General features: G+C 46.9%; 10 protein-coding genes across 10 annotated transcripts in view; 7 read left to right on the top strand and 3 right to left on the bottom strand.

Annotated features, from left to right (window-relative positions):
- Positions 1-14: 14 nt before the first annotated feature.
- MCYG_05743 (conserved hypothetical protein) lies at positions 15-1,153 on the top strand (the record flags this gene model as incomplete). Its single annotated transcript, XM_002845828.1, has 4 exons — positions 15-157; positions 205-623; positions 677-798; positions 854-1,153. 4 exons carry the CDS (start codon positions 15-17, stop codon positions 1,151-1,153), a joined length of 984 nt encoding a protein of 327 aa, XP_002845874.1.
- A 1,712-nt stretch (positions 1,154-2,865) lies between these two features.
- MCYG_05742 (conserved hypothetical protein) lies at positions 2,866-4,396 on the bottom strand (the record flags this gene model as incomplete). The annotated part of the gene is made up of 6 exons (XM_002845827.1): positions 2,866-3,141; positions 3,212-3,550; positions 3,618-3,686; positions 3,720-3,835; positions 3,898-4,172; positions 4,233-4,396. The coding sequence occupies 6 exons, from the start codon at positions 4,394-4,396 to the stop codon at positions 2,866-2,868; spliced, it is 1,239 nt and encodes a 412-aa protein (XP_002845873.1).
- Positions 4,397-4,761: 365 nt separating this feature from the next.
- MCYG_05741 (chitinase) lies at positions 4,762-5,801 on the bottom strand (the record flags this gene model as incomplete). The annotated part of the gene is made up of 2 exons (XM_002845826.1): positions 4,762-5,534; positions 5,594-5,801. 2 exons carry the CDS (start codon positions 5,799-5,801, stop codon positions 4,762-4,764), a joined length of 981 nt encoding a protein of 326 aa, XP_002845872.1.
- A 1,595-nt stretch (positions 5,802-7,396) lies between these two features.
- Positions 7,397-8,152, top strand: MCYG_05740 (mRNA 3'-end-processing protein yth1; the record flags this gene model as incomplete). Its single annotated transcript, XM_002845825.1, has 1 exon — positions 7,397-8,152. The coding sequence occupies one exon, from the start codon at positions 7,397-7,399 to the stop codon at positions 8,150-8,152; it is 756 nt and encodes a 251-aa protein (XP_002845871.1).
- A 623-nt stretch (positions 8,153-8,775) lies between these two features.
- MCYG_05739 (conserved hypothetical protein) lies at positions 8,776-9,903 on the top strand (the record flags this gene model as incomplete). The annotated part of the gene is made up of 4 exons (XM_002845824.1): positions 8,776-8,845; positions 8,916-9,317; positions 9,482-9,505; positions 9,617-9,903. The coding sequence occupies 4 exons, from the start codon at positions 8,776-8,778 to the stop codon at positions 9,901-9,903; spliced, it is 783 nt and encodes a 260-aa protein (XP_002845870.1).
- Positions 9,904-10,530: 627 nt separating this feature from the next.
- On the top strand, positions 10,531-12,770 carry MCYG_05738 (recessive suppressor of secretory defect; the record flags this gene model as incomplete). Its single annotated transcript, XM_002845823.1, has 3 exons — positions 10,531-10,735; positions 10,805-12,534; positions 12,594-12,770. The coding sequence occupies 3 exons, from the start codon at positions 10,531-10,533 to the stop codon at positions 12,768-12,770; spliced, it is 2,112 nt and encodes a 703-aa protein (XP_002845869.1).
- Positions 12,771-13,202: 432 nt separating this feature from the next.
- On the top strand, positions 13,203-14,893 carry MCYG_05737 (folylpolyglutamate synthase; the record flags this gene model as incomplete). Its single annotated transcript, XM_002845822.1, has 3 exons — positions 13,203-13,220; positions 13,279-13,410; positions 13,490-14,893. 3 exons carry the CDS (start codon positions 13,203-13,205, stop codon positions 14,891-14,893), a joined length of 1,554 nt encoding a protein of 517 aa, XP_002845868.1.
- Positions 14,894-15,538: 645 nt separating this feature from the next.
- On the top strand, positions 15,539-17,228 carry MCYG_05736 (glycylpeptide N-tetradecanoyltransferase; the record flags this gene model as incomplete). The annotated part of the gene is made up of 3 exons (XM_002845821.1): positions 15,539-16,125; positions 16,188-16,968; positions 17,031-17,228. The coding sequence occupies 3 exons, from the start codon at positions 15,539-15,541 to the stop codon at positions 17,226-17,228; spliced, it is 1,566 nt and encodes a 521-aa protein (XP_002845867.1).
- A 588-nt stretch (positions 17,229-17,816) lies between these two features.
- MCYG_05735 (conserved hypothetical protein) lies at positions 17,817-19,910 on the top strand (the record flags this gene model as incomplete). The annotated part of the gene is made up of 2 exons (XM_002845820.1): positions 17,817-17,865; positions 17,953-19,910. The coding sequence occupies 2 exons, from the start codon at positions 17,817-17,819 to the stop codon at positions 19,908-19,910; spliced, it is 2,007 nt and encodes a 668-aa protein (XP_002845866.1).
- Positions 19,911-20,052: 142 nt separating this feature from the next.
- Positions 20,053-21,459, bottom strand: part of MCYG_05734 (conserved hypothetical protein) — a gene marked incomplete at both ends in the record, with an annotated part of 2,273 nt that continues 866 nt past the window's right edge. The window contains 2 exons of the mRNA XM_002845819.1: positions 20,053-20,136; positions 20,196-21,413. Of these exons, the coding sequence (XP_002845865.1) occupies positions 20,053-20,136; positions 20,196-21,413 (1,302 nt within the window). The remainder of the gene's footprint in view (positions 20,137-20,195; positions 21,414-21,459) is intronic.

Genomic DNA, 21,459 nt, shown 5'->3' with positions numbered 1-21,459 from the left:
GGGCGTCTTCCACCATGTCAGACAAGAACAACGTCGAGGCCGTCGATAGCGTGCCCAGACGCTCTCTTGGTTCGCGCATAGGTGCCTTTTGTCGCCGTTTCTGGTGGTTGCTTCTCATCATCGTCGTCGTCGTCGCACTCGTCATCATTCTCCCTGTGTAGGTCTACTCCATATCTATATATGTATAACTTGCTAATTGAGTAGTATATTCGTCGCATACCCCAAGCTGGCGCAGAATGATGTCTCCGACTCGACACTCTCCATCGCAGACATGCAAACCACCAGCCCCGCTCCAGACTCGCTGCACGTCAAGGTCACCCAGGTCATCGGCTCCAAGTCAAAGTACCACCCGACCCTCGACCCCTTCGAGGCCAAGGTCTACCTCGCCGGAGAGCAGCAGCATTTCATGATCCTGCACACGCCCCAGGTCAAGGCCGATGATGGCGTCAAGGTCCTCATCGACGAGGACGTTCACATCGACAACCAGGATGCCTTCTCTGGCTTCTCCAAGGCCGTCATGCTCTCAGAGGAGCTCGAGCTGCTGGTCGTCGGCAAGACCAAGCTCAAGCTCGGTGGCCTGCAGAAGACTGACGTCGACTACAACAAGACCGTCACTCTCAAAGGTATTCTCTCTCTTCCCTTTTACTATTAAAACATTGCTAACCTCCTTTCACAGGCATGAACCACCTCAACGGCTTCAACATCACCAACATCAAGATCCAAAACATGCCAGGCACCATGTACAACATGAAGGGCGACGTCTTCATCCCCAACCCTTCCGTCCTCACTCTCGCCATGGTACGTTCCTCCTCAACACCGTAAACATCCACATAGCTAACTCTTGGCTCTTTAGGGCAACCTAACACTTGACCTCTCCATCGACGGCCACCCCATCGGCACCTCCATCCTGAACGATGTCATCATCAAACCAGGCAACAACACGATCCCCATGCTCGCCAATGCCGACCTAGCTTACGTCCTCAAACAGACCGGCATGGGAAGCAAGTACTCCAACGGTATCGTCCCCGTCACCATCATCGGAAACTCTAGCGTCGCAAACGGCAAGGAGCTGCCATACTACACCAAGGCTCTCGCCGCCAACACCCTGAAGGTCAACCTGAACATTCCCGCCATCCTTGCTGGAGGGAAGTAATAAAACTAATCATCCTTTTTTTCTCTTTTTCGCTCTTTTATTTAAATCACCTTCAATCTAATGTACCCATGTACGGAGGGGGGACTATATATCCGGGGACAGGACCCAGGTTTTGCATTCTATTCTTTGTACAGAAATATACCACTTCTTTCACCTTGATATCAAAACGAAGAGACACCAAAAAAAATAACAAAACAAAAAAAAAATTTTCAAATACGACACTACCGCGTCTTCCATCCGAGTAAAACAAGCTTTTAAATATTCAAAAGATAGTTTCTCTAACTATCCATTGCGTGCATACTGGTCGATCAAAGATCAAGCCCACGCGCAAAAAAGAAAAGAAGCGATCTCTCTCAGCCCTTTTTCCCTTTCCTCCCTTCTAGCCCGCTAGCTAATCAACTAACTCACTAGCTAGCGACCTTACTCTCAAATAAGCGAAAGGGGGGACCTTTCTCCCCCTATTTCTCCAGACCCAAAAAAACAGTGAACCATGGATCACACTGCTCCATACGGAGTACTCTGGGATGTATTGGTGAATTTAAGTCCTGTCCATCCTCCACCCTCCATCCACCAACCAGGGGTGGGAAAGCGACATAACCAATCAAGTCCCTTACACACGTCGAACTTCAACTTCGACTTCGGGCAAGTCAATCTTGAACTCTCTTCTTTTTTTTCCCCTCGCGTGACCAGCCACAAATACCTTACTAGGCGCGGTGGAAGCTTAAGAGCGATGGAAGGTTTGCGCTAGACCGCTGCCGTGGAGCCGCCGAAGCAAGCGCGGGATGAAGTAAGATTAGTAAGTGCGACTTCACCTCTAGCACTATACTATATATGAGACAGTAAGGATTATATTTGTATGTGTGGTATATATACAGATGGTGATACAAGTTATATACGTGATGCAGGTACTGGATAACAGGCTACGGTGATACGATGCACCATACCCATGCCGTTGAAGGCATACCCGATGTAACGTGAGGATTGCATGGGCCTTCACTCATGATCAGAGATGATGTGCTCTTCTCTCCAGCCGTGTAGGAGCATACGTCTCCTCTTCCCGCGACATGATATGTTTGAAATATCTATATCAATACCTATACGCGCGGCAATATGACTTTCAAGTATACCCTCTGTCACCATGCAGTGGTTCGCCCCCATCTCGTCTGCAGATGGCCGACCTGTTCCCGCAATTTGAAGAAAGTTGTACGATCACGCAACGGCAGGCGCCCTTGCATATATCAGACAACACCCATACGTTCACCAGTCCATCTATCAGTGTAACTAACACAGCCCAAATAAACCACGGCTGTAGCGGCCGCAAAGGGATAATTGATATCACCGGCCCGTCTGATCCCATGGGCCTATCGGACACGGACGCGACGGTGTCAACAGCCAATTATCCGTCTGGTTAATGCCAGACAGCTCTGAAGCACAAATTTCCCGATACGGCATCGAAGACCTAGACTCCAATAAGCTCGGATACGTCGTGCTGGATGACCAGGGGGACAGTTTTCAGCTACATGCCGCCTGCCTCTGACGGAGAGCCACTCTGCGTCGTTGCCGTAACGTTCTATATTATACATACACATAGTTCTATGATGAGTGGGGTGTCAATTGCGGCACTGATACGAGTGAAGCATCCATGCCCCTTGCTCAAGCCTACTTTCCCAACGAGCATCTATCCCGTAACAGTAAGCATGAGAAACAGTTCTCTACATTGCCTTCAAGGGCAAGAAACCGAAACCGGGTGCTAGGGGCCAAAGTGGAAAGCAACCAGTTTGAACGCTTTTGAAACCTTGCGTCATATCGGCGGTCGATTTTTTCCCAAGATCAGGGTGTAGAATGGGATTTGGTGTTGCTGGCATTGCTTGGTTGCTGCCGGTAAGATTAACAGTACTGTTATGCAGTTTACTGATATGGATGTCAAAGTTCGCACTTGGTCTTATGAAAGAGAGTCCATTGAATTGGAGATTCACATATATTACACGCTTGATATAAAGTATATCAGCAACAACGGTACAGATAGAGAGGTGGGTTATCTAATTCACTCTTGTATACCTTGGAACCAAGGGTGTTCAAGAGCATCCTTGGCTGTAGTCCTTCTTGCAGGATCCAACTTGTCATCCTGCCAACGATATCTCGAAAAGACTCGTCGACATCCTCCCACATGGAAAATGGCTTTCGCGGGTCATCAGGTGTGAATTCATCGACAACAGCTATGAGAATATCACGCCGTTCGGCAGAGTCATCCTCTAGATGCTCTAACAGTCCGACCAAACCCGGGCCATCCCCAAAGTGGGAGAGCAGGCGCTTGGCAATTATCCGCTCTTTCTCTGTATTACTTGTACATTCTCCGTTGATATGGAAAATAATCTTTTGAAGTATGGTATATATGCACTATTGATAGACTCGGGTGTCAGGGCGTCTCGTTCTATTATAGAATATTGTTTTAAAATACACTTACAACGAGACCAAAAGAGAAAATGTCGGACGGAATGTTGATTCGAGCGGCCGCATGGGACTCCGGACTACGCTACATGGGATTTCCAAGCCTGGCTCCACGGACATTCAGGCCAGGAGGTATCATCGAACCCATTTCAAGGTCACCAATTTGAGCCCTCTTCACCCTGATTCCACTGCTTGACATGTCATAGTCCACAAATATGTTGTTTGGTTTGATATCTTGCAGAAACGATTAATATAAAGCAGATATAGATAACACCGAGGGATGGAGTTTGAAGTACCACCGTGCAAGATACCCCGTTCATGGAGAGCGGCAAGTCCCTCCAACGTATCCCGCAGAATTCTCTTTCTATCCGTGTAGGAAAGGCTGTCTTTCCTGGCTAGGCCAAGTAGATCATCAGTACAAAAGTTGTATATGAACAAGAGGTGTTCAGGGACGGTGTCTAGCACAACTCTTAAGTTTCGGAGACTTGCAAGAGGTGTCTGTAAATTCAACTGGTATTCAAATTCAGTGTGATATATGTTTTTAGCAACATATTTATTTCCGTCTTTAGTTCTGGAGACGTATATAGTTAGCAACAGAAGGCATAAAACTCTCAACCGTGCATTTACATACGTAGCCAGATAAACACATGATAAAGTGGGCTCTGTTCTGTGCTGAAGAATTCGATTGATGCAGTATTGTGTCCCAGGTTGGCTGACTAGATTTGTTCCCACCTTCAGAGCTTCCTTTGGCTCGCTGGTAGGAATGGAAGCTATAGGCGTGGTTGACATGCCCATGATTGACGCTCTGTTAGTCAAGGGAAATATGATGCGCTGGCCATAGATCCGGGATGGTATGACAGCGAATCTTGACGGCAAAGGGGTTTCAAACGGAGTTGGCAAGGAGTAAAAGGCTCGCGATCTAAAACCATCGCATCTGAATGTTAAGGTTAAACAAAACATTTAATCAAATTGGATAATTGGATAATTGAATAGAAGGTGAATATTGGCATATTATGCTTTTCTTTTGACAAAAAAAAAAAAAAAAACCGAGAAGAGGATGAATGATAAGCTAAAAGTACCATCCGATCGATGCATGAAGATAACAAATGCCCAGATAAACCATGTGCTAAGGGGGAAAAGGAACCAGCAACATAACGCCTCTACAAATCATGCATTGTATTATACCCTGTCGCAATAAGACTCCGTGCCGCAGTAGTTGAATCTGCGGCAATATGCCAATAAAATAAGCCCGCCAGACCCGTCTGCTTGACAAACTGAGCCTTCAACTTGACGCTCTGGGGCGAGTCATAGGAAATAAACCCTGAGTTCTGCTCGTTATCGACGCAAAAGGCCGCATTTCCAACCTCTGTGTCGTGCTGTTCTATCGATCCTGACACAGGAAGGTCGCAGTAGTCGAACACTACTTCCTTTTCGTTGCCTCCATCATCATCTGTTGGTTTGCAAATGTCCGAAGTCTCTGATCCGTCTGGCCGTAGACATGAATATTGTCCCACGCTGTTTGTACCGGGGAATCCACGGCCATATACCGGTATTCCCATTAATATCTTATGAGAGGGTACACCCTGTGCAAGTAAGTATGAGACGGCAGAGCTACATGACAGGTGAGCGGCGTCGTTGTGTGGTTGTTCAGGAGCGAAGAGCTGAGATTGGTGACCGCACTGCGGTATCCAGGGACCGGAGAAATCGTATGTCATGAGATTTATTACATCAAGGTAATATTGCGCGAGGCTTAGGTTGATGTGTTGTAGCGCCCATTGGCCAGCTGGGAGCGCAGAGGAGAGGATATATTGCGGCGACGGTAGCTGCTCACGAAGAGCAGCGAGGAGAGATATGTAATTTGTACCTTGCTGAAGGTCGGATGGATGTTCCCAATCGACTTTGCTCGTTGAGTAACTAATTAGCAACTCCAGTTCTAGGTCGCAATACAGCAGAAAAGAACACGCATGCAGGTGTGAGTGGGGAGAATCGTACTGTCTAGCCCATCAAGGGTGAACTTATCTACCAGGTTCTTCGCCGTCTCCACGAAGTTCACAGTCAACATCGGATCTGCTGCAACAGCTGCGAAATTCTCACTGCCCGCGCCCCCGCCTCCGATCGAGAGAATGACCTTTAGCTGCGGATATTGACGTCTCGACTGTGTGAATGCCCTTATACATCCCTTTGCGCCGTCCACCGGCATCTGTTCGTCTGCCCATTCATCACTAAGCTGTTTACTCCGTCAGCACTTATCCTGTTTATGCGTGGACACAAGAAAGGGGAACAGACATATACTGTACCATCTGGCTTAACCCTATACCAAACACAAGCAACAACATATCAGCTCCTGTCAGTCTCAGCCTCTCTACCAAGATACCTGTTCGCCACTGACCCCAAGGAATAAATAATCTTCAGGCGCGCGGGGACCTGGTCCATATAAATGCGGGGAGGGAAGAACTCACCGAGCAAATGCATAGAAAACATGCGATACATAGCCCAACTTCAGCGAGGATGGAGGGTTACTCTTGTATATCCTCCAATTGGGGTAATAGACGGCATTTGAATATATAGGGATCTGGCATAAAGACTGCTCGATACAGCTTATGGGTGCGGCGCCCATCTGAGTCGCTGGGCTGTTCAACCCATCTCCTGCGAACCACGACGACGGCCTACACGGAAACATCTTGGACCAGCACAGCACATTCACAACTAGACGACGAAAAGACCACAGATCGTGTTTCTTACTGAACTACCGCAGGGGGGAAGAAAAAAGGAGAAGCGATGAAAAATATGCAGTATTATTGTTGATACTCCTTCTGGCAAGTGGACACGAGACCAGAAAAAAAAAACACTTGGTGGTATAGTAAGAAGGGGGAAAAAAGGCTCTCTCATGCATGAACGAACCAGCAGGGGGGGAGTAGAAGCGGGAGCGGACGGGTTAAATATAATTTGACCGTTTATCTCCTCCAAGGCCGTAAATATAAAAATAAATATGGAACCATGGTACGTATGGAAGAAGAAAGGTTGCATATAGATTTTTTAAAAAGGGGGGAAGGGACGCCCTGTGGTCTCTATCAAGATTAACAGTTTAAAGCCTCTTTTTTTTCTGTTGCCTCTGATATCTGGTCAAGGCTGTATAGGCGTCTTTGGCGGAAGTAGTTGGAGGTCGCCTGATATGGCGATAGAGCATGGTGTACGGAGTATAAACTTGGGGTAACATCAGTGCCAAAGGACCGTATTATTCGGGAAAAAGCAACCATATGCAGCTTTAACTGGCATGGCTTCCTTGCGCCTCACTGCACATATATATTATATTCGCGAGTGGACAAGGTGTTCAGACTCTTCATCTCGTATTCACACGAGGCATGCAGGAGAGCAGGGTCTAGACACATAAGTCGAGATAACAGCCTCCAATGACCAGGAATCGCATGCACCATTGCTCTATCCTTTTGCTTGTTTTCCTTTTCCTCTTTCTTTGCTTCTTCTTTGCCCCTTTTTACTCTTATTTTTTTTTTGTATTTTTCGTTTTATATCCATGGAAAATCCAGATACTATCACGTGATATGATATTACATAATACTCCATGTTTCTAGCTTATTTTCCATCCACAGTTTAAGGAGCTCTGCAAGGCACACTGGAGAACGGGACAGACAGATATACAACCAGGCCAGGCTGCTCGGCACGCGAGACACACGTTTCATGTTATAATTACACCTCCTTGAGAAGAAGAAGAAGAAAAAAAAAGAAAGGGAAGCCTCGAGCTATAGTCATCATCACAAGTTCGCCGTTATCGACACCATGGCCGAAGTCCAGAGAATCGCAGATCGGATAGTCTCTCCCGATACGCCTCGAGACCCCAACTTCACTAAATTTGCCTTCTCAGGCTTCGTTGCCAAATCCTTTAGCTTCGCCCTTGCTTCCGATGTGCCGGTCTGTAAGGCCTATCGCGAAGGCCACTGCCCACTCGGCCCGCTCTGCTCAGAACGACACCCGACACCATCCCGCATATCGACCTCCTCTTCCCCCGCCATAGCTCCTTCATCCACCCATGGAAGCCTAGTATGCAAGCATTACCTCAAGGGGCTGTGCAAGAAAGGATTAAAATGCGAATATCTGCATGAATACAACCTACGTCGGATGCCGGAATGTCAGTCCTTCTCCCGTAATGGATTCTGTCCAAATGGCGATGACTGTCTATATCAGCATCTTTCCGGGGACGCGAAGTTGCCGCAGTGCGAACATTATGATAAGGGGTTCTGCCCGTTAGGCCCCATCTGCGCCAAACGACATGTAAGGAGGAAGATGTGTCGGTTTTACCTTGCTGGGTTCTGTCCTGCTGGGAAATCATGTACCGAGGGTTCTCATCCGCGCTGGACAGAGAACTTGCCTAAACCGACAGTTAGGGTGGAAAAGACGCAGGAGGAGATTGAGAGTGAGAAAGCAAGGATCAGGGAGGAGCAGGAGCGGGAAGAAGAGAGGGAGAGGGAGTGGAGGAGGGAAAACCGTGGCCGGGATGGCAGATTTCCTAGGGGACGGTATCGTGGGAAGAGATGATTTTTTTTCCCCCAAATGCCTGGCTTCCTTTTGACTCGCTTTTCCGGCCTCTGGGTCTGTTATTATACATACATATACCCCCACGGTGTTCGATGCACGATTTCTTTTTTTTCATCTTGCGAGCCTGGTGTTATGGTATCTTATGGCAATGCATTTCACTGCAGACTTGGGGTTTGTTTCAACATGGATATTGGGACATCTACATGCGCCAATTTCGACTTAGCATATTAGCTCAATCATACGTAGCACACGTTTACAATCATCGTTAATATACGGGTATATGTGGAATATATACTAGGATTGTGTAGAAAGCAACTACTTAACCTGCGTACATAATATCAAGCATATATATCTACATACATATATATCTACATATATATATACTATGAATGTACTCCGTGCTAGCCTCCAGTACTTCACTTTGAATAAACCTTGCTACCGTTGGCTGGAGTCTCCGCCAGGCCTGCTAATAGTTGAGACGCGCAGGCGATCAATAGTTTCGCAACCAGGGAAAGCATTAAAAGGACGTAAATCCCCCACTATTTCCCATTGCCCATGGACTTCAATTGCGAGCTGTCTTGTTTATACCCGGCTCACGCCTGATAAACAATTGTTGGGACATCATGCCTAGTCCAATCGACATTACCGAAGAGTCACTCACAGGCCTGGCGGATAAGGTCGTTGTTATCTCCGGTATGGAGTCCTCTCCCTCGAAGTCTGCCTCTCTAGACAACCAACAAGTATATAACATACTTGAATACAGGTGGATCAGCAGGGATCGGTTTTTCGACAGCTAAGCTTCTTCTAAACAAGGGGGCCAAGGTGGTCATCGGCGATATCAACGAACCACCAAAGGATATCCTAGATGACAGCAGTGTCATATATCAGAAGACTGATGTTACTTCGTGGAAGGACCTGTGTGCCCTGTTCAGGCAGGCCAAAAACAAGCATGGACGAATCGATCATGTTTTTTGCAACGCTGGTACTGCAGGGTCGGCAGACTATCTGGATGAAAGCGTTGATAGAAACGGAGACCCGGTCGAGCCCAGTCGCAGAACCATAGAGGTTGACCTGATGGGCATGGTCAACATGGCGAAACTGGGCATCTTCTATATGAAGAAGCAGCCAGAGGGTGGCAGTATAGTTCTAAACTCTTCGGGAGCATGTAAGTGGTCTGGACAAGGCATGAAATTAAGAGGGATCTTTTAGGCCATTAAATTAATGTAGCCTAGGTACATAAAGATTCCCCGTCGTCGACTACGGTGAGTAAAACGCCTGCTGATATTGATTCAAATTTATGTTGGATAGCTGACGGGGGCGTGAAATAAGCGACTGCAAAACATGGGATACACGGTACGTCATCTAGAAAGAGATACCATAACATGCATCATTTGCCTGCTTGAGTGTTTTATCTTTTGCAAAACAGTCCAAGAACTGAACAGACAATCCCTCTTTATTCGATAGGTCTGCTTCGAGGATTGGTTTCAATCCTTCATTCCAAATTCCCTATTCGAGTGAACGGCCTGGCTCCCGCGTGGACCGACACGGCAATCGTAGAGAAAGCTATCGTTAGGGAGACCAAGGGTGAACTCCAAAGCCCGGAGTTCGTAGCTCGTACTGCAGTTCTGCTGATGGCGGACAGGTCGAGAAACGGCCAGCTGCTTCTCTCCTCTCGGGGTAGGTGCGTGGAGGTTGAACAGGCAATGCTAGAAGCAAACACATCCATTATCAAGGAGCTTTTGGCGCAATAAGGAATGCCAAGTTCGTTAAAAAGGGGGCTGAGTTACATGGAAGAGAAGTTGTATGATAGCGGAAAGGATGGTTGTAGGGCCCGATCAAAGCAAATCTAATAGTGGTCAAATGGAATAATCCCAAGGATGACGGCTATCCCGGGGAGCTTGAGTATACGTTGACTTATACGGCAACATAGACAGAGAAGAATATGTATTTCAAGTGTTGTATGGGGTATTATCTTTGCTGTTTATATGAGAAGTCAACATCATAGCGACTCCTATCACATCCATCTTTGATATCGCTTCGAAGCGATCGTGAGGACATCAGCATATCAGGAGCAAAGGGGAGTATTTCTCGTTGTTTCTCTTCATCAGAGTGTCAATATATAGTCACCTTTCATCCTTTGCTCGTAGTTGATGGTGGTGAAAGGTGAAACGAGGAAAAACACGTCATTCAACTTTCGTTCTTTTTAGTGTCTTAGTCTTCGCCAAAAAAACCTCCCCGGTCGAAGATAACAACATTCACCAAACAAAGCCCTTCTTGGTTATACGCAACAGGAACAAAATAATACACCATGTTCTGATACCGAGATACCTGTTATTTTAACTACACCTGTTTATCGAACCCTGCCTCACCTCCAAAAGATGTCGCCAAACCTCCCTTTCCGTGACATCAACCTCTATGCTTCGCCGCATTGTTATGCATTTAGATCTGCCTCCTCCTCCTCAGCTCCTAGTTTGGTCATAGAACGGCCCACGGGCGACTTGCGACTTGAAAATGCATCTACACACAATGCGAAGCGAGTCTCTAGCATTGCTGGAATATTGGGTATTGTCAAGCTGAAGCTCGGTGCGGTTACTTGCCCCCTCCCCCTTGATTTCTGGTCCATAAGTGGGAATTAAAGCTGATTATTTATAGATAAGTATGTTATCGTGATAACAAAAGAACAGCCTATGGGCAGATTAAGAGGGCATATGGTATATAAAGTCGTTGCGACCGAATTTCTTCCCCTTCGTGACGCACCGCTCCACGACCCCGACGAGGATGCCTACCTGGCGTTACTCAAGAAACTGCTGGCCACTGGACCGATGTACTACTCCTACTCGCTCGATATTACCAATTCTTTCCAGCGCCAATCGCAGAGTGACCCTTCGCTGCCGCTATGGAAACGAGCAGACGACCGATTCTTTTGGAACAGATTTATCCAGACGGACCTAATTGACTTTAGCTCCGGGCTATCAGAAAACACAGGGATTAGGAGTGGACAGTCATCAGATGTCGACCCGTATATATTACCCGTTATGTTCGGGATGATGCGTATAACTCCCGCCAAAGTCAAATCTACGCCATTTACATTTGCTCTTATTACCCGCCGCTCAAGGTTTAGAGCAGGCACTAGATATTTTTCTCGTGGGATCGACGAGCATGGAAATGTCTCTAATTATAACGAAACTGAGCAGGTTGCCATCCTGAATGATGCTACCGGCGGGGTCTCAGGGTTTGCAGGAGGGCCAGGTATGGGCGACCACAAGATGGGAGAAAAGAACCACCAAGAGCTTCAGGTTTTATCGTTTGTTCAGACAAGAGGAAGTATTCCCGTTTATTGGGCAGAGGTGAACAACCTTCATTACACCCCAAAACTTGCCGTGCGCGGCGTGGACGCGGCAGCCTCAGCAGCTCGAATGCACTTCTCGGATCAAATTAAAACCTATGGGGAGAATTACTTGGTGAACCTAGTCAACCAAAAGGGCCGTGAAGAAAAAATGAAAAAGGCCTATGAGCAGCTGATGAGACTACTAGTCTCTGCCCCCGCCGAATCTAGAGAGTCTGACTTACTCTCAGCGGAAAAAATGCACACGTTGGAATCTTCTAGTAAACATCAGGAGATGGACCGTCTTCATTACATATACTTTGACTTTCACAATGAGACCAAGGGCTTGCAGTGGCACCGAGCAGAACTTCTCCTAAACCGACTAAAGGAGGGACTACAGCGTGGCCAATATTTTAGCGGTACCGAGTCGTTAGGCAATCCATCAGGTACTCTAGATGTCAGAACAGTGCAGTCGTCCGTAGTGCGGACAAACTGTATGGATTGCCTGGACCGAACGAACGTTGTCCAGAGCATGCTTGGTCGTTGGACGTTAACCCGGCAATTTATTGACTGCGGCATACTACAGCCAGGGGAAAAGACCGATGATGACTTGGTATTCCGGGATCTCTTCCGGAATATGTGGGCTGATAATGCAGACGTTGTCTCCAAGTCATACTCTGGGACTGGTGCTCTAAAGACCGACTTTACTCGTACTGGCGAACGAACCAAGGCTGGTGCTCTCCAGGATGGGAACAACTCCATTACCCGATACATCTTGAATAATTTCATGGATGGCCCAAGGCAAGACGCATATGACCTCTTCCACGGCACATACCTTCCTTCTTCTACTGCATCATATGTATTCGCGGACCGAAGGCCTCTTATCATCCAGTCTATTCCATACATATTAGGAGCAGCTATTTTCATGATCTTAGTGGCTATGTTTACTCGCCAGTTGCCTGATTCCACTGCTTGGCCGTTGAGAATCTTCCTTATCTTCTGGATCGTAGTTGCTGCTTGGTGTCTACGCTTCATTCATTCTCACGGCATGCTATACGTAAGTTGACCTCCCTCGAACCCATCAATGGCTTTGTCTACTTTGCTAATGGCGTCTAGGTCAACTGGCCAAAACTCAATACCCCGGCTGCTGGAGCAGAGGGATATGCCGAAGCTCTTCGCCGGGCAAGCAATGATAAACTCATCGGCGACTTCATACCGAGTACAAAACACCAGCGAGGAGTGAGTAACGCACGACTAGGCTTTATGGAAGAAGGTAAAAAGAGAATAGAATAGAGGGTATCATAGACAGGCATTTGTTTCTTTTCTCTAGTGTGTACAGCTCTTTTTTGCATTCCCTTTCTTCCTTTGCTGCTACTCATTCGTGTTGGTAACGAACTGCTTAATATAAATTGTAATATTGTTCTGTTTCAAAAGCTGCTCCTTCAGATCCCTAGTGAATATTATTATTATATTTCATGCCTGATGCTCTCATCGCTCTGCTGTCACTTTTTAGTTCCTGCAGGAAAGGCGATAAGCTCCGATAAGAAATAAAAAACTCTTTTGTCCGAAACATCAAGAGTCAATGGTCAAAATAATAAGAGGAACAACCGCATTACTTGCCAGCCCTTTTCACAGCTCTCGATGCTAGCCAGAAGCCATTGGTCTCCTATAGCTTTTAAATTCCATACTCGCCGTCTCTTGCAGTGTTGCCGTAACATTTCTACGATGGACAGGACTTATGGGGTGAGTTGCTGCAGGGCCATCCAGCTCCCCACCGAATTAAACTGACAATATATTCCAGGACGCCATCGCGGCATTAAATTCGCTGCAGACCAATTTTTCAATAATTAATGCAATGCGCCAGTCTGGTCGTGTGCTTAATGAGCAGTCGATACCCGAAACAATAGAATGGTGCCGGAAAATAGGACATAAGGTGGGTTTGCTGGACACCCATCATTCTTCCGAAGAGTTGCTTAGCACTTACAGAAGGGCTTACCTTACTTTATTGATAGCCCTCCGACCTCGATCGGTTGAATTTGATACACATTGCCGGTACCAAGGGCAAAGGGTCAACATGCGCATTTATATCCTCCATACTATCGCAATATCTCACTCTTAAAAACGATGAAACGACCAACTCATCTTCAAAATCGCATCCAAAGCTTGAAAAGATTGGCCTTTATACCTCCCCACACCTTCGATTCGTGCGTGAACGGATACAGATTAATAACACTCCTCTGACGGAGGCACAATTTACACATTACTTCTTCGAGGTCTGGGATCTCCTCGAACAAGATGCCCGGGCCAAAGGCTTAGACCCAAACGCGCCGAACATGAAACCTAACTACTTCCGATATTTGACTATTATGGCATTCCACACTTATTTGAGAGAGAATGTAGATGCAGCGATCATAGAGTGTGGTATTGGCGGGGAGTATGATACGACTAACATTCTGGTGAACCCCGTGGTGGAAGGTATAACGAGTCTAGGGATTGATCATGTGGCCATGTTAGGCTCGACCATCGAAGAAATAGCGTGGCATAAGGCAGGGATCATGAAGCCTGGAACTGTGGCCTACACTGCACCACAGCCTGACTCTGCCATGGATGTCCTACAGAAACGGGCGGAGGAGAAGAAGGCCCAACTGCATGTCGCACAGGGCCACCCGGATCTCGCCCCCGGAAAGATTTCATTGGGCCTCTCAGGCGGGTTCCAACACAAAAATGCAGAGCTCGCAGTAGCTATCTGTAGCTCATTTTTAAGGAAACTTGAGTTTCCCGACGTGCCATCGTACATCGAGAAGGCCCCTCTGCCGGAGAAATTCAGGGTTGGCCTTGAGGGTGTTAAACTGGGTGGACGATGCGAGATCAGAAAAGAGAATGATCTGGTCTGGCACATCGATGGAGGACATACGGCTGATAGCATTGAGGTTGCAGGGAAATGGTTTTCAGGACTGTCATATACACAGACTAGTCCCACGGAAGGAAGGCGAAAACCTTGCATTCTGATTTTTAACCAGCAGACACGAGACAGCACCGCACTGGCGAATACCCTTCACAAGGCACTGACTGCGGGAAACTGCGTCTTCACCCACGCTATATTCTGCACTAATGTGACATTTAGAGAGGCGGGATATCGACCAGACCTTGTGAGCATCAATTCCGATGCGTCAGATGTCGAGAGGCTGAGTGTTCAAAAGAATCTAGCGGAGGTATGGCGTGGTTTGTCACCAGACACCAAAGCCGAAGTCAAGCCTACGATAGAAGAGGCCGTTGAGTCTGCGCGTAGTATAGCTGCAGCAGACAAGAGGGAGAACACTTCTTCAGACGACGCTGCTGTCAGTGTACTGGTCACTGGCAGCTTACATCTTATTGGCGGCCTACTGGAAGTCCTGGAGACAACGCCCACCAAATGAGCATGACGACCTCGTTTCTGAATACTACAATATATTCAATCCTGTGTTCTCATTCAACTTGAAACATGATTCCATAACTTGGTTTGATTTTTCTGCATGGAGCCTTGAGGCGCTGGTATCAATGGCCTGGAAGCACTTCTATTTAACTAGCAAGCGCCACATTCCTGTCACTAGATCACTTGCATACACACGACTAAATCATTCTATATATAAGTATATACACTACGTATTGTATTCTCTATCATGTACCGTCATCTCCTTGCTTATTAAATTGATTATAGAGCAAGGATTAGAGCCACAACAAATATTACTGCGGCTCCTCCTAACTGGACAGCCAAAAAAGCAACCAATAACGCCTACCATCTCTGTTAATTGCATTTCCTAGGTATTAATATAAGAAGCCCTTGGTGCTAATAACTCCTTATGACGACACGTCTAGTCGAGAATAAAACGAGGAAATACTCCCAAGTCGCAGCACATGATATATAAACGACGAGGGAACTAAATCTAAACATTAGAACATTCTAAAACAAAGCCTACCACCCGCAGCTTTTTTTTTTTTGCCCCTCTTCCCCCACCCACATAAACCACGGCAGCCCGGCTCACCTTAGGCAGCAAGCCTACAATTGATACGCCGAGAATAGCATGACAGACAATCAAGATACAGACCCGGCCTCTGGCCAGAAGGACGACGTCTCCGGCAACAGCACAAACAAGAATGGTTCCGCTGCTACCGGCAGCGATGGGAAGGGTAAGGGAAGGGAGATTGACGAAGGGAAAACGCCCTCAAAGTCTGGCCCGACGATAGAGCTCAGCACGAAGGCAGCGCAAGCGCTGATGGAATCCAATCCTGCATTAAAGGGTGAATTCGCAGGCATGGATAAGGAGAAGGCAGCAGAGTTGATGCGGAAGATGGACATCAAGGAATTGCTGGCTGGGCTTGCGGTGAACCCGAAGAACAAGAAGGATATGGCTTCATATAAGTTTTGGCAGACTCAACCGGTTATAAGGTTCGATGATAAGGGAGAAATAGTGGATGGTCCGATTAAGGAGATCGATATTGAGACTGTTTCGAAGACGCCTGGCCCGTTGATTGATGGGTTTGAATGGGTTACATTGGATCTGAATGATGACAGGGAGACGCAAGAACTATATGAGCTACTGACGGATCACTATGTGGAAGACGAGAGTGAGATGTTTCGGTTTAACTACTCAAAGGACTTTTTGAACTGGTTAGTACCATGCCATCCACGGAATCACCTTTGTTTGACGAGCTACGCTAACAATTTTAAAGGGCGCTTAAGGCTCCAGGATGGACAAGCGATTGGCACGTTGGTGTTAGAGCTTCAAAATCCAGAAAACTAGTTGCGGCCATATGCGGTATCCCTCTCGAGATATGCGTGCGTGGGAAGGTAATAAAATCCGTCGGAATCGATTTCCTATGTGTACACAAAAAGCTACGAGCCAAGCGACTGGCACCAGTTTTGATCAAGGAAATAACTCGAAGGTGCTACTTGAGGGGAATATTTCAAGCCGTTTATACAGTTGGAATCGTCCTGCCAACGCCAATCAGCTCATGTCGCTATTACCATCGAGCTCTGGATTGGTTAAAGCTATACGAAGTTGGGTTTTCTGGTATGCCAGCAGGTTCTACAAAAGCCAGACAAGTTGCACGAAACCAATTACCCTCATCAACAGCCACACCTGGTCTACGGCCAATGGAAATCAAGGATGTCAGCGCAGTGTGTAGCCTCTTGAATCGCTATATGAAACGCTTTGACCTGTCCCAAACTTTCACTGAAGAGGAAACTAAGCATTTATTTATCAACGGAGAGCATACGTCAGAGACGGTCGTATATTCGTTCGTTGTCGAGGATCAAGATACCCATCATATCACTGATTTTGTCTCGTTTTATTCTCTGGAGTCGTCTGTTATTCAGAATGAGAAACATAACAACGTCCGGGCGGCGTACTTATATTACTACTCTACAGAGACAGCATTCGCCGAGAATGAAGATGGGTTGAAAGAGCGTCTGCAGCTACTCATAAACGATGCATTAATCATTGCCAAGAAGGTGGGTTTCCCAGCTATATAATATCTTCAATTTATACCCTTCACCGGCTAATCGATATATAGGAGAAATTCGATGTGTTCAATGCCCTGACACTGCATGATAACCCTTTGTTCCTCGAGAAGCTCAAGTTCGGTGCTGGAGACGGGCAACTCCACTACTATCTGTTTAATTATCGAACAGCACCTATCCCTGGAGGAGTAGATAGTAACAATGAGCCTGACGAGCGTAAGAGACATGGTGTTGGCGTTGTTCTCGTTTAATATGCCAGTGACTATCAATATACAATTTCAAAACTTCCAGCTGGTTAAAATATATCATGCATAATCCCGGTATTCACAAAACACTTAATTCTACTGTAAATAATATCCCATCGCCAACAGGTGTTTTGTTGCTTTGGCCGTTTATGTTCTTCCCACTTTGGTATTCCACGTGACAAAGAGCCGCAAAGTTCTAGAACATGAATATGCTAGCCTAAAAAGGGATAGTATAAATGCCACGATATAATCACGTGGCAAAACTTCCTCTGAATGGGCTATTCAAGTTAGGTAAGCATTGGCGTATCAACTTCCAAGCCAACATCCAAGGCAACATCCAAGTCAAGCAAGCGACTCTGGCAGTGAAGTTGATTCTGAATTACCAATCCTATAAAGACGCTGGATAATCCCGTTTTCTTGGGCGGCTTAAGAGTTCATTCATCCGTAACTTATTCAAGGAGACCCCCAACAATACTACAGATCCACATCCAACAACTACTTGGGACAAGTATAACGCCCAGTGTGTTCCATGTCAACACGGACCTCCGGTATCTACGCAGCCACTTAGTCTCAGTACCTCGTTTTGCTATCATCATGGGTGCTGGTCAGTCTACCGACTCTAAAGCACTTGGAACTTCTCCTGGTAAGTTTCTAGGAGCAATCTCATGGTTTCATCTACATCGGTCACACCAACATTATTTGATAGATATGAATTTCTAATAATATCTAGAGGAGATGAGCCACATTCTGGCCCGTCGTTTTGCATCGAAATGTTTCACTCCACTGGAACTAGCCCATCTGAAAGATAACTTCAACTCCCTGGCATTGAAGCAAGGAGATATCCGGTACTGGAATGAAGAAGTCTTATCCAGGTTTTTAGGTATACCGGACGGGAATGGAAAGTTTGGTGATGGGGATCTTGATGCTGGCCCAGTCATTTTCCGCATGGTCTCTTATCTAGGAGCGTTTCCTTTTCAAAACACCCTAGCTCCTAGCGTGCTAACCTTTGATGCTCTGGTAAAAGTGATTGTTCTTCTGACGGACCGATACGGCAAAGTACTACGCAGAGGAAAAAAGGACCGGATCAAGTTGTTATTCGGCAGCCTTGCTGATGTAGGGAGAAAGGAAGAACTTCCTGTTCCCGACAATGAATCAAAAGATAAGCCGGACAATACCCCTAACAAATCCGGAACCCAATCTCAGACTGCAGGGTTCTCGATTGATAAGCCCTCAAATGATAATGATGATGAGGAGGACAACGATGACGATGATTTAGCTCTTGCCGCACTAGAGTCATTGGATGCGATTGAAGTGTTCAAACATGATCAGCGCATTGACCGGACAGTCTACGAAGCACACGTTTCATTCGACACATTCCAGCGGCTACTGATGTTGCTAGTTGTGCTAGCTCCGTTACGCACCAATGAAGAAACGTCACAATATTTCTCACAACTTAATGAAGATTCGATGGAGGCTGCCCGTCGGTGTGTGGAGAATATTCTCACTTCGTTCGATATCGGAGACCGCAAAAGCGGGATAGGCTATGAGACTTTCTCCTGGGTGATCTCGAGTTCTCTCCCATATATATTTGACCCCCTAACTCCGCTCTTTGAACATCTTCTTTTTAGCAAAAATCTTGATCTATCCCGGAGAAGGGATTCAGGCACATCGTCTCCTAGCGAAGAAAAAAACGCAGCACCACTATCCTCATTGACACCTTCGAAGCCATCGATAACGCTCTCTGGATCATTTGAATCCTGTATCCTGGATTCTGCAATTATCTCTCATCTCTCCTTCTTCCTTCCCACATCATCTCCGATCCCCAACCTACTACAAAATGGTACCCGCTTACACGGAGTATTTTCATCGGATACTCATGGGGAATCACTAACGTCCTTCTCCCATAACGTCCTCACATGGGATGCACCCAGCATTATGTTGGTAACGGGAGCTAAGAAAGACCCATCCGGTGATGAAACTGAGTCAATAACTATCGGTGCATATATTCCACGGGCGTGGAAATCATCAACCTCGGCATCAGCCTCCCACCATGATCTCTCTAACCAGTTCCAATTACCATACCTATTCCAACTAAGCCCCAACCATGTTGTTATGCAAGGTTCTCCATCTATAAACTCCCTCAAAGCTAATCGGCCCATGGTGTCGTTTTCTACCAAGTCTGGCATAGCCATTGGCTGTAAAATACCTCCACCAACTCGCACGTCATTAAGCAGTGATTCGAGTCGCCCCACGCCAGCCGGTGGTGGCAGCCTATTGATCGATCCCGCTTTAGAAAATGCCGAATTTTTCATGTCGAATGGTTTAAGCCATGAAGAGGGTGTGTTCCTACCTGCTGGGGCTGCCACCTGGTCACCCTCGCACTCCTCATCTACAGCGGCCAGTGAGACGATCCATATATCAATTTATAACATTGAAGTGTGGGGAATTGTGCACACTGTGACTATTTCCAAACATTCTTCTTCGAAGCATAGCCGTTCCTCAACTGCAAACGGAGCGATACCCGATGCCATCATGCGTCAGCAGGCTCATTGGAATTTTGAAGCCCGTGAAGCTGAAAGACGGCGAGAGATACATTTGAATGTTGGCGGTGGTGATTCTGAGGAGCAAACTGGGAGAGCCTTGCTAGAAATGGCGGGTATTATCGGGAGTTCATCACGATACCGATAAACGACCTCAATTACATCAGGGATTTAGACAAATTGCGGCCACGTTACGATGTATGATAATGATTTAGCCTTGAGAATGTAATCATTTATGAAATACGCCTTTTCCAAATATGCGTTCCCTCCTGTTGATTAATGCTAATTGATCAGGTGCCTTTCATAATACCCAAGATGCAGAATGCTCCGAGAATGCAAAATGAGGGGGAAATCACGGTCCTAATGGTACAAGGCTTGACGGAAAGTCATAATAATCCTGCAATTCTTCTTCAACTTCCTTAACACCACTTACCCCATCCACATTCTGGGGAGTGGCTACACCTGCTTCGCTCTCTGTGCCTTTGGCCTTGGGGATGCCTCGTATCGGGCCAACAGTTTTGCTTGATTCATCCCCTGCGGTGGCACCGCGCCCTCTCCGTTGCTCCCGTGGGAGTCTGAAAGCAAGATATTCGATATCTGCCCGCTCGATTCTATCCATGACATCGTTCATATAATCTCTTACTTCCCCTGGAGGCTTTACGACGCGAGCTAGGGGTTCTAGTGTCCTGGGATTGTTTGCATGTAAACGGAGTGTGACCGGCTGGTAGTATTCCTTGACTTTAGGTTTAGACCCTGAAGGTGAGGGCAACTCGTCAGTGCTTTTGGGGCCATCTGTAGCCTTTGAATCATCTCCAGCTGGAGCGTCTGTATCTTTCACGTCGTCCTTGGTATCTGGTTGTAGAACCGGGGCTTGCGATGAGGGTTCAGTTAAGGTGGGCGTTGCAGAAGCTTGGGCCAGTTTGGCCTTCTTACCCTTTCCCTTACCTGAGGGTAATTTCTTATCCGAATCCGTTGAAGATCCTTCTGAGCCAATTTGTTTTATAGCTAAGAAGGATGCGATGACCGTTGTATTCCCAGGAAAATAATCTAATATCATATTCTCTGGGAACAAATACCGGTCCCCAGTTGGGCCATTGTTTGAGCCGGCAGGTAAAATAAACTCGAAAACGACCGATTTTATATCTATTCTGGTAGGCTGGGCAACTGGTTGTGGAAACTGTGGGCGAAAACATCCATTTTGAGCTGGCGGTAGCTTCTGGGTATTCTTAGCTCTAATCGGAGCTGTTCCTTGAGGAGGCGGGTAGGGAGATCCAGTCGAGTGTGGAGGTTGGTTCTGTGGATGATGTGTTGCTCCAGAATTTACAGCAGGGCTACGTGACACAATCGGCGTATGAATTCGGTTCTGTCCTCCTTCGGCCGAAACAGGAGTTGCAACCGTCTGTGTTGGAGGCTCTGCCTTCGCTTGTGAATCTTTTGGGTTTCTGCTGGCAATAATCGCGTTTATCTCGTCAATATGTGCCTGAAATGCTCGAAGCTGTTCCTGATCTGCCTGACTATCCGCAACTATTCTCATCAATGCTCTTAAATCTGGGTTTGTAGCAGCTCTATTCGCGAGGAGCTGAATCACTGGGTCGGTACTGGGTTTCCCGGGTGGTGGGGGGTTCGGGGGTTTCTGAGGGGTATTATGGGCCTGGTGATGCGGTGGCGGAGGTTGGTGTGCTGGGCCAGAGGGTGGG

The sequence above is a fragment of the Microsporum canis genome, genomic scaffold (genome assembly GCF_000151145.1).
Source record: "Microsporum canis CBS 113480 supercont1.5 genomic scaffold, whole genome shotgun sequence".
NCBI lineage: Eukaryota > Fungi > Ascomycota > Eurotiomycetes > Onygenales > Arthrodermataceae > Microsporum > Microsporum canis.
The sequence above is the reverse complement of the archived record's forward strand: the minus strand, read 5'-3'. Positions and strand labels throughout refer to the sequence as shown.